General features: G+C 42.6%; 1 protein-coding gene across 1 annotated transcript in view; it reads right to left on the bottom strand.

The window, feature by feature from the left end:
* Positions 1-8,395, bottom strand: part of cnn3a (calponin 3, acidic a) — a 68,712-nt gene extending 60,317 nt beyond the window's left edge. The window contains exon 1 of the mRNA XM_070886637.1: positions 8,075-8,395. Coding sequence (XP_070742738.1) covers positions 8,075-8,131 — 57 coding nt within the window. The 5' untranslated portion in view covers positions 8,132-8,395. The remainder of the gene's footprint in view (positions 1-8,074) is intronic.
* Positions 8,396-12,187: the final 3,792 nt, after the last annotated feature.

Consider the following 12,187-nt stretch of genomic DNA (forward strand, 5'->3'; position numbering starts at 1 on the left):
TCAAGGGTATCGAGGAAAGATTACACAAATTAGGGTTGTATTCCTTGGAATTTAGATGGTCAAGAGGCCCCCCAGCAACAAAAAAAAAATCTGTGCGATCATGGCCGATTCTCGGGCAGTCTGTGAAGCTGGCATGGTGCAGAAGAGAGGGGGACAGAGCTCGGTCCCGGCGTTGAAAATAGCACCGGGACTTCTGCACATGCACGCTAGAGTCTGCACGCATGTGCAGTAACTCCTGGCAGGCCGTTTCTGCAAACGCGCGCTGCAGGCTGTGTGGGAGGGGCCAAAGCACGCCGTCCTAGCCCTAGCCAATGGACTCCCTCATCGGCGGCCCGCTACGTTCCCTAAGGTAGGACTTCTATTTTTTTTTTTTTAATTTGTTATTTATTGATTGCTTATTACTTTGGTCTTGGTCAAAAGTGGACACATATGCTGCCCTAAGTTAGTTTAGTACAACTTTTTTCTGGCCAAATTGGCATAAATGGTGTAAGTGACTGGGAGCACACCCTTTTGAAAAAAAAATTGACCCAACAAAAAACTTAACTAACTCATTTACACTGGCGCAAATTAAATGGTCATATTTGCAACTAAAAAGATACATCAGAAAAATCAAGTCACACCAAAAAAAATGGGGCAACTCATGGGGAAATTTGGGCCCAGAGTGGTAGTAGTTTGGAGCTCTTCCGCAAACAGCAATTGAGGATAGAGCAATTGTTCATTTTAAATCTGAGATTGATAGCTTTCGGTTAACCAAAAGTATTAAGGGATATGGGCCAAAGGAGGGTATATGGAGTTAGGTCGCCGATCAGCCATGATCTCACTGAATGGCGAACCAGTGTCGAGGGGCTGAATGGCCTACTCCTGTTCCTATGTTCCAAGATCTGCCACTCAATGAGGTAGAACACTGACGCAGCCTCATCTACCACTGATGGTGTAGCAGATCATCATGACTCAGATTGACTGAAACAATAGATAGTGACCTTGCTGTCCATTTCAGAACATTTACAGTTAATATTACAGGACAAAAAAAATATAGGCCGTCAGCTGTAGCTCAGTGATAACACACACTCCTGAGTCAACAGATCATGAGTTTAAGCCCCAGTTGCAACAGTCCTACCCTTTCAGCAAAAGCGTGCATGTTGATGAGCAACAACCAAGAGCAAGCGGTGGAAGAGACAGGCAAGCAAAACAATTTTATTTATTTTTAAAGATGCCATTCATGCACTTCCTACTCATGTCACTTGGTCCTAAAACTGGTTACATTTCTACACTTTATTGGCCAAATTTCAGAGATCAAAAAATAACATTGAATGCACATCACAATCGCTAACTGGTGAGGGGGGGGGGAAAAGAGTGCAGGGAAGAGAGAGAGAGAATGATTTATAACTACCATTCTAGCTGCAAAACATTATCAAGGCTTTAAAGCTCTATTTGGATTGGCTACGTAATAACTTACAATGCACATATATCATGTATACCCAAGTGTCACCATCATGTATACAAAAGCAAAATACTGCGGATACTGGAAATCTGAAATAAAAACAGAAAATGCTGGAACGGTCTGTACTGACGAAAGATCATCGACCTGAAACGTTAACTTGGAATCTTGCCACAAATGCATTTTCTGTTTTTGTGTCAGCATCATGTTGTTCTAGTTGAGCATTACTCAGAGCTGGATCAATGAAATATGCAAACTAAATAAACCAGGGAGCAATTGTAATAAAAGGTGTTCTTCTTTGTTGTATCCAAGCTCCTTTTTAAAAAGGAACTGCTAAGAGCTTAACTATCAATCACTATTGTGTAATCTCGAAAGCAGAATGCAAGGTATTAAAAACAGGTGACACCACAGTATTGTTGTGTAGGTAGCATCAGAATTACAAATATATCCAAGCTTGATTTGCCCACAACTATATATTCTTTTGTGGGCATCTGACTTCAGAAGTGGCACTGACTCAACCGGACAAGCATCTTTGCCCTGTAGTCATTTGTGTTTGTGTGGCTCTTAGGTCAACCATGCATACTGCCTTTTCCAAAACCATGAATGCATGAGTAGCCTCAAGTCACGCAATTTGATTTATTGTACATCGCGATTTGCTTTTATAACATCAAGCCAATTGGAGGATGGCAAATAAATACTATAGTTAGTTATAATTAACAAATGAACTGTTGAAGCTTTGATGCTGTAGTCCGGAGAGAAGTTACAAATGTTCCATTTAGAGAAAAATTTGTGAAACACACACGTCACTATATTCACCTTGAATATTAGATGTAATTCTTCGGTTCACCATCACAGGCTATTAGTGATGAAAGGTGCAACAAAACATAGCCAGCAACCCATCTGGCCAAAGGACCGAAGTAACTCATTTAACCACATTCTGGTTTTGCCATCATTTGAATTTTTTGGGGGGGGGGGGAACAAGAACTATCACTTTTTAAAAATTGCACATGCACCAACAAGCTGGTGCCAGATATGTCCCGTAGTTACAAATGTTAGCATTTAACTGGTAGATTTACCTGTACCAAAATGGCTGCAGACTGAAACGTGCACAGGCTGCTTCACTAAAACTTGCAGACTGAACGTGTTTTCTGGCGGTTACCTCTCAATTTTGGCCAGGAGTTGCTCCATTTTTTTTTTGGAGCAACTTGATTTTTCTGGCGTATCTTAAAAATCCCCATTTTGCACATTCAATTTGCGCCAGTGAGAGTTAGTTACAATTTTTTTTGAGTTTAGTTTTTCTCAAAAGGGGGAGTTACCAGCCACCTACGTCACTTTGGCCAGCTAATAGTTACGCCAAATCTACTTAGGCCAGTGTATGTGGCCACTTCTGAAAACTCAGAGTTAAGAAATCAGCGCAGGTAGGTACATCGGAGGCCTTTCAGCCTGGGATAGGGGCGGGAAGGGAAGCGGAGAGGACCTGCACCTAAAGCGCCAAGACTTACAAAGCACAAAAAGTAATAAGCATTCAATAATAAAAAAATAGAAGTCCGACCTTCATCTGAAAACTCGGCCCAGGAAGGCAGCGGGCCGGCCGGTGCAGGAGGCCACTCGCCCTGGGATGTGTGCAGAACGACAACGCACCGGGAGACCCCTCGGCCAGGGATAGGGGCGGGAGCGATTCAACTGCCGACATCGGAGCACACACAGGCTGCAGGAAGCAAACCCACCGGACAGGCTGCAACAGGCTGCAGCAAGAGCAAAACACAAGCAGCTACTTCAACAGCGGGCCGGCCGGTGCGGGAGGCCACTCGGCCTGGGATAAATGTGGGACGACCGGGACACCATTCGGCCAGGGATAGGGGCGGGAGCGATTGAACTGCCGACCACGGAGCACACACAGGCTGCAGGAAGCAAACTCACCAGGCAGGCTGCAGCAAGGGCAAAACACAAGCAGCTATGATTCCTTTTAGAAATGGCCGATTGCCAAATTTCGTCGCTACTGCGCATGCGCAGAAATCGCAACCCGACTCCAATGCGCATGTGCAGACGCCCGGCACTGTTTTCAGCGCAGGACGATGGCTCCGCCCCCGACTCGACTGGCCATGCTGAGCGACGACCGGGGAGAGTCTGGACAGCGGCCAAAGTGGGGAGGAATTTTTTTCGCCACACTTCTGAACAGAGAATAGCGGCGCATCTCCGGTTAGTGCGCCGAAAAAAGGGGTGGGCCAAAATTGAAGCCTAGCTGATGTTAAAGCTAATGTTACATGACATTAGAGAAATTATCACATTGGCACCAAAATGCACAACAGATACAATAACTAAAAGATAATCCTATTCTCATTTGTGTTCTTATTGGGATAGTACGACTCTTTGCAATGTATTTTGAAATAGAATGTTGCCACTCAACAATTTTAATAAAAATAGGTTTTTTTCTAATCTGAAGTTAATACAATGATTAAAAGATGCAACTTTATTTACAATGACTATTGTCACTCAGGACATATATCATCATTTTAAGGAAAGTACAATTTTGACATCCTATATATCCAATGTCTCAATGTATACAAGTATATATAAACAAAGAAAATTCTATGTGCAAAGGCAGAAGAGGCGATTTTTAGTACAAAGCTTGTTCTTGAAAAGACAAACTATAAATATTGCACGAGCTATTTTAAATCAATCAATAGAATCAGACACAAGTTCAATTTGTTTTTCAGTAGCTTAATGCTACTCTGTACCCTTTAGCGGTGTAATAAGGAACATATTGGATAGTGATCGGAACTTAAACAGAGTATATATTTTCAAAAAGTGCTGTAAAGTTCACTGAGTGACTTTAGTTTACTCTGGTCGTCAACAATGGATGTAATAATAATAATAATAATAATAATAAATCTTTTATTTATATAGCGCCTTTAACATAGTAAAACGTCCAAAGGCACTTCACAGCAGCATTAACAAGACAAAACAGACAAATTTGACCGAGCCACAAAAGAAGAAATTAAGGCAGATGACCTAAAGCTTTGTTAAAGAGGTAGGTTTTAAGGAGCATCTTAAAAGGAGGAAAGACAGGTAGAGAGGCGGAGAGGTTTAGGAAATATTTTGAATATCAGCAAACGAATGTGGTCATTCTGAATGAGGCCATTGTTCAGTGTAATTTAATAAATCAATAAAGTTTAACCAAGTGATAACATCTTGATAAATAGAAGAGCACCCTTCTAAGTCCCTCCTACCCAGAGAGTTTATTAATAAAAGGAAAGCATTGTCTTTTTATGTTATCAGCATAATTATTCCAACCCTCAGAACAGTTTATGTACACAGGAACACAAATCCAGAAAACACCGAGGAAAACAGGTGCAAAAGGTCTGGTAAAAGGTTAAATCAGTATGTAGGTTCTTGATAGAGGTTTGCAGGATGCTTTGGCATAATGTAATCAACTTATTTTCTTTTAACTCTGCATGCAGTTCAAGAAATAAAAAGGCCTATAAACAATTTGACACCCACGGTTCACAACTGATCTTTCCACATTGCTGAAGAAGTGGGATGGGATTTCTATACTGGCTGAAGATAGCAGCTGCATGGACTCAGGACAAATAATACCATATCAGTAACATTTGACAACATAATGGAGAGTCTTGCAAAGCAACACACAACACAGCCTTTTAAATTCTAATCTTTCAAAACCAGAGCTGCACTTCTGCTGGGTTAAACCCTGGGAATCTAACATTTTTGAAATTACAAATACAAAAGTGGAAGGAATGCAAAAACTCTCTGCAACCAAGTGCTCATTAGTAGAAGCCAGACTATATACACCAAGTAAGTCCTGGTAATTTTGTACAAACTTCACAAAGAACAGATTTCAGCTTGTTTTTTGGCTACAGGAGTATAGTAGCAGAACATTTAAATTTTGAGACGGGATGAAATAAACGTCCTACTTTCTGAACAAATAAGTCAGAGAGATTTGAGGCTGGATCATTCACTCTGCCTATTTTACACCCCGTGCTCTTGCCCAGCCGCTTTGTCTATTTCCAGTCTTCTTTTATTATTCCTGATACCACAATTTTTCTTACTCTTAATGTATGTGCCACACTCCCAGTGCTTCCATTTCCCTCATGTAACAACAGGTGGTGAAGAACAGTGGTAGGCAACCCAAGCAGTGCGCCAAGGCAGACTTGAGCCAGAGCACAAGCCATGAGAAAAATTTACTGTACTGTCTCGCCCTTGCATAGCATTCCTGTACTGCTACTGGACCTGAATAACATTGGCAATATTATGATGTTCCCCTACTTGCTATTTTTACATAGGCTTTCACCCACTTATATTAAAATTCATGTGAACATTAAGCTTTCATTCACTATCACCATTGTAATTTTTAAGCTTTAGTCTCAAAATGATAATATTTGAAGAATTAATCATTACAATAATTGTCTGAGCATCAAAACCTTGGCGATGTCCGCCTGCAGCACCTTGTAGCTTTCTGGATTCGACAAGGGAATGAGGTGGTCCATTCAGGTTCAAAACTTGCCATTTTTGATACGAGGAATAGGTTCTATTGCAATTTCCCTTTGCCTCAATTATTCTGCCCCTTCATTAGTATGTAACGCTACAAAATTGCAACTTGATTCAAATTAAGTGGATCAATTTGCTCACTGAGCTATACTATAAAGTTTCATCTGAAAAAATATTCAATGACAGCCATGCATTCCAGCAAAGGCTAGAACAGTCAAGGATGAGATGTTCCTAAGCCATTCATCAGATGTCACCATTACATTTTATGGGAGTCTTGTTCTCTTACTCATTTTGGGATTTAAAAAGTGGTCATTGCCCAATCCCAGAGTGAATTTACTACATAATTTTCTTTAATGCCCCGGGATTGAACAAAGGACTCGTAACTATTTCAACGTAATGATTTTATCACATGGCCTTGCATGATCTTCCCCGACTTTGGAAGGCAGCACAATAAGAGTACAGTACAGGTATAATGTAGGTTTTAGAGGGAGAAAGAGAGAGATAAATAGTTTGGTGGGGCAGGAGCAGACTGAAGGAAGCAATCCATGTACCATGACAGTCTTCTTTGTGTATCTTGAGGAAAAGGTGGAAGCCACCAGACTCTCAACAGTATAAAAGTATTTAATGGCAGAGATAAAAAGTGAACCCAGAATACTACTTTGTTTACCAGTTCACTTGGCTAAGACAATAAATTAAATTAGTGAAAAGTAAATTTAGTACAGATCTTAGGAAAAATGCACAGTAATCATTTGGAATGATCTTCCAGATCAGTTGGATGCAGGTGGATGCTTGACTGAGTAAGCCGACATGCTGGATTGATAAGCTCTTTGACGTTTCTGATGCCCTTATATGGTAATTTGTTCTATGTGAAGTGCTTTGAGATGATAAAGACACCTTAGAATTACATGTTTATTGAAAAGAAATATGGATTTCCCTGCATCCCTTGCACATAAACAGCATGAAAGAAAGTCTGATCACATTGATCTCATTTTAAAAATTGTGTATAGTTGCAGCGAGACCAATGGAGTAGCCGCGGTAGACCTTGGACCTGCTGAGTGACTTTTCTTGCTGGGAGCTCCAGACTGGTTGGTAGATGTCCTGCAGGCTGCTATGAGTGTGACTCACAAAATTTGCAATTTATCTAAAAAAAAGGAAAAAGATAAAACAAAGCGGGGGTGGGGAGCATTTTAATTCTGAAGTGCTTTGTCTTATCCATCCATTGTTCTTCAAACTGAGCTTACAAGCAAAATGCTTTGGATCAATAAAACTCTTGCAAAACCAACATACTGCTGCTGCACAATGTGTAGTTATATATTACTCCCATTAGTGCTGATCGGCCTCTATAATCTTAGCTTTCAGAATTATTTATCTTAGACACGGTTTAAATATGTTGTCAAATACAGTGAATGATACCAGAGTAGTGGGAGACTAAATTTGCAAGATCGGGATTCCTGCATGTAATTCCCATTTACATCTGGGTCGTGATTAAAAAACGTGAACTACATAACCAAACTTCGGCAAAACGTTGACAATAACGGCTTCGAGCTGAGAAGTACTCGCACAATTTCTCTGGATTAACACAAGAGCAAGTGCACCCCACCGAGCAGCACTAAATCAAAAGTCCTCATTCAAATCACACAAACCATTCTTGGCCAACACTATTCACTCCTACTAGTCCCATTCTCTCTCCTCCCTCCCAACTCTTTCATGGTTTTGCTGAATAAGGAAAATGGACAAAACTCACGTCGACCAATTTGCTTTCCATTCCCTAAGGAATTTGCTCCAAACATCAAAAGGCGCCGGCGCCCTCAGACAATAGAGCTGCAAATGCAGAGACCTTCAGAAGCGCCCATTCACTCGTAGCACTTTTAACACGAGTCCTTACTTTAAATACACGCTACAACAAAGACAACGAATGTTCTTCCCTTATTATATATATATTGTTTTTTAATCGACAAATTAATTAAGCGACCGTTATATATTTTGTTCGCAAACCCATTCTTTCTGCGTCACAAACAAAAAAAGTTCGATTGCAACCGTTCCCCCATCACGTCCACCGAAGGAACGGCTTGGGTTACCGGCGGCGCGGTTGTATTTTTTTTTGCTTGCAAAAAACTGATAATATTTTACCTTATTGCGCACTTCGGCGGTCAGCCCGTACGCGGGACCTCTGTTGAAGTGAGCCATTGTGTGTGTGGGGGTGGGGGGGGGGGGGGAAGAGCGCGAGACTTCTGAGTGGAACGGAGCGGACGGAAGGTTCCAATCTCCCGGGACAACGGCGCGTTCTGGAAGCCGGGGCGGTTGTCGATGGAACGCTGCTGCAGCCCCGCGGCGATGGTCGCCGGTGGAAAGCCAGGCGACTGTTGGTGCTCGAATGTTCCAGGCCGGCTCCGCGTGCGGACACTGCCTCTCATCAATCGCTCGTACGTACACAATGCGAGCCAGGCTGCAGAGAGGCTGCCCCGCGCGATTGGAGCAGCCACCCGACCAATCGGCTGCTCAGCCTCGGGAGCCCCCGCAGCTGGCAGCCTGCCACTTAATCGGGAGCCGCTCCCACCGGGGACCTTTGGTGAGGGTGAGGATGAGGATGAGGAGATCTGCTCCTGTCTGTGTCTGTGTGTGGTGTGGGAGTGGAAGAAGTCCAGCAGCCCGGGGGCAGTGAGTTCCTTTGTGTTTGGTGGGTGAACAAGGCAGGGACCCCACAGGGTCTGGGTAGCCAGCACTCCCCCCACCCACCTCCCTCTGTGTTGAGGATCCAGGGACGGGCTACTGTCCCGAGGGATAACGAAAGGAAGAGGAGCCAGACAGCAAGTCCCTATCCCGGGACAAGGAGCCGGACACTGGAGAGAGAAAGGGAAATGTTCTTTCCCCAGAGTTCAGGATATTCCAGGAACATTTGTAAAATATTGTTTAGGAATCTTATTCGCGGTCGATCTTTGTTTCTGCGGGGTTTATTCTGCTGACAGTCACTGGTTTATATGCTTTCCCTACGTGGCAATCGGAACAGAACTTTCAAATTATGCTCAGAACCTTGTTCATTTCGCGTGTTCAAATTTTCACGACATTTAACATTCCTAAATAAACTTCAGATTGTTTTTGTAATATATTTTGAAAAGGCATATGCTGAAAATAGAATGCTACACTATATTACTGGATGAGTGTGTACGTCATGCTGAAACTGTTAGAGTGCTTTGGGTAGACAGCAGCTTGAGTACTGTGTCACAAAAACACAAGGGAAGTACAGTATTCAAGTCCTCCAGGAGACAAGAGGACACTGATCCTTAATAAAAACTGGAAATACTCAGACAGCATCTGTGAGGAGAGAAACGGTGTTAACATTTCAGGTCAATGACAGAACTGGAAAAAGTTAGAGATGTAACAGATTTTAAGCAAATGCAGGGGCAGGGAAAGGGGGGAGGGGAGGAAGGAACAAAAGAGAAGGTCTGTGATAGGGTGGAAGTGATTGAATGACAAAAGGTATGATTGTACAAAGCAAAAGGAGATGGTATAAAAACAGAAAATGCTGGAAATCTCAGCGGGTCAGGTAGCATCTGTGGAGAGGAAGCAGAGTTAATGTTTCAGGTCAGATACCTGATCAAACACGAGAAAGGAAACCGAAAGCAATGAAGATGAACAAGGTAAAAGGGACAAACGCAAATCCCATTGCAGAGAAGAGCAGAACTTCTTCAAGGTGGGCATTCCTAGAAGAGAAGTGGCAGCGAATTAAATACTAATACAAAAGCAAAATACTGCAGATGCTGGAAATCTGAATTAAAAACAGAAAATGCTGAAAATACTCAGCAGTTCAGGCAGCATCTGTGGAGAGAGAAACAAAGTTAATGTTTCAGGTCAATGACCTTTCGTCAGAACTGGAAAAAGTTAGAGAAGTAACAGATTATAAGCAGGGACGGAGGTTGGGGGAAGAAAATAACAAAAGGGAAGGTCTGGAATAGGGTGGAAGACAGGAGTGATTAAATTACAAATGGTCTGATTGTACACTGATCCTTATTGTGTGGAATGCAGAAAAGACCAACAAGAATGATTCAGAATAGAATAGGGATGAATCACGACAAAAGGTTAAAATGTCAATCCTCCTCAAATTCGGCTGTCCTCAAAGGTTTGTCACCATCCCCCACCTGCTTCACGATGACTTGATCCTGACCAAAGGATCCACCACAGGCCCAATTCACGTACGGACTGGGGTCAAACAAGGCTGTGTCATCGCACCAACACTCTTCTCGATCTTCCTTGCTGCAATGCTCCATCTCACCCTCAGTAAGCTCCCCGCTGGAGTGGAACTAATCTACAGAACAAACGGGAAATTATTCAACCACCGTCACCTCCAGTCCAGATCCAAGGGCATCCCATCCTCTATCATTGAATTACAGTACGCAGACAACGCTTGCGTCTACGCACACTTCGAGGTTGAACTCCAAACCACCGTCAACACCTTCATCGAAGCATACAAGAGCATGGGCCTTACACTAAACATCCGTAAGACAAAGGTCCTCTATCAACCTGCCCCCGACACACAGTGCTGCCCCCCCGATTATCAAAATCCACGACTGCTCCAACTGTGACAGAGACGGTAGGTCCTGCATTGTACTCATTAGTTACCTGAGACCTCATATTAGTGTGGAAGCAAGTCATTCTCGACTCCGAGGAACTGCCTAAGAAGAAGAAAATGTCAATCTACAACCTAGAAAAATGAGGGTAATGGGGAATCTTGAATATTACTTTAAAATAAAATGGGGTAATCGGATCAAAGGTCATAAAATAGTAAAAAACACGTTTAGAAAAAAATACCAGAAGGAACTTGGTCATGCTGGAAAAAATGCATTTATATACTGTTTTATTTCAACTTTTAGGAAGGTCTCCAAATGCCTCACGTACAATAAACTAATGTTAGATGCAATAGTTGACATGGCAGCCATTCCCTGCTTAACAATATAACAAAATTAGCAATCGGAAGAATATACAGATCATTTTTGTTGCGGGTGTTGATTGAGGGAGCAATGCTAGGAAAGATAAAGGGAGAACTTACTGGTCTTCAAATGGGATCTTTAATATTCATCCGAACCACTAGAATAGGTAGGTGGCCTCCTCATTGAACATTTCATCCAAAACATAAAACCATTACAAATAAAACACCACTGCTGGACTGCACTAGAATGTCAGCATAATAAGGTCAAACTCATCTGTTTATTTCAAACCTCAGCGTAGTTGAATGCTAAGCTGTGTGAGCTTGAAAACTAGAGGGGTGGTCTTCATTGGGCCAGATGGCCTTTTCTTGTTCTCAATTTTTCTTATGTTTTTCCTGCAGATGTAGAAATAATAACTACATAAACATCCTACTAATCTTTCGACGCTTGCGTTTGTGCACACTCGGAGGTCGAACTCCAAACCATTGTCGACACCTTTACCGAAGCGTACAAGAGTCTGGGCCTTACATTAAACATCCATAAAACAAAAGTCATCTACCAACCTACCCCCACCACACAGTACTGCCCTCCAATTATCAAGATCCATGATGAGACCTTGGACAATGTGGACCGATAGACGGACCACATGCCCAACACTAGACTCCTGAACCACGCGCTCTACTTCGAGCTCCAACATGGCAAGCGAGTCCCAGGAGGGCAGAGAAAATGCTTTAACAACACCCTCAAATCCTGCTTGAAAAAGTGCAACATCCCCACCGACACTTTGGAATCCCTGGCCCAAGATTGCTCAAAGTGGAGGAGAAGCATCTATGAATATTCTGGTCTTAAATTGAGCTCTGACAACTCTCCCTTAGTTTCTAAAAAGCAGACTATTTCCTAGCATCTCCTCCCTGTCCTCTGCTTATAACCAAAGTCTGTACCCCACCACCGATTCCAACATCCTCCCTGGCCATGATCTATCACTGAACCAGATTGTTTACAACCTCGGAGTCCTATTCAACTCTGAACTGAGCATATCCTCTCCTTCACAAAAATTGCCTACTTGCAACTTTGTAACATCACCCACTTCCACCCCTACCTCAGCTTATCTGCCACCGAAACCTTCATCCATGCCTTTCTAATTTCCAGACTCAACTATTCCAATGCTCTCTTTGCTGGCCTCCCATCCTCCACCCTCAGTAAACGTCAGTTTATCTAAAACTTTGCTGCTTGTACCCTATCCTGCATCAAGTCCTGCACAACCATCAATCCTGTCCTTACTGATCTACATTACCTCCCAGTTACCTCATGCTGCAAATTT

The sequence above is a fragment of the Pristiophorus japonicus genome, chromosome 8 (genome assembly GCF_044704955.1).
Source record: "Pristiophorus japonicus isolate sPriJap1 chromosome 8, sPriJap1.hap1, whole genome shotgun sequence".
NCBI classification, from domain to species: Eukaryota; Metazoa; Chordata; class Chondrichthyes; family Pristiophoridae; genus Pristiophorus; species Pristiophorus japonicus.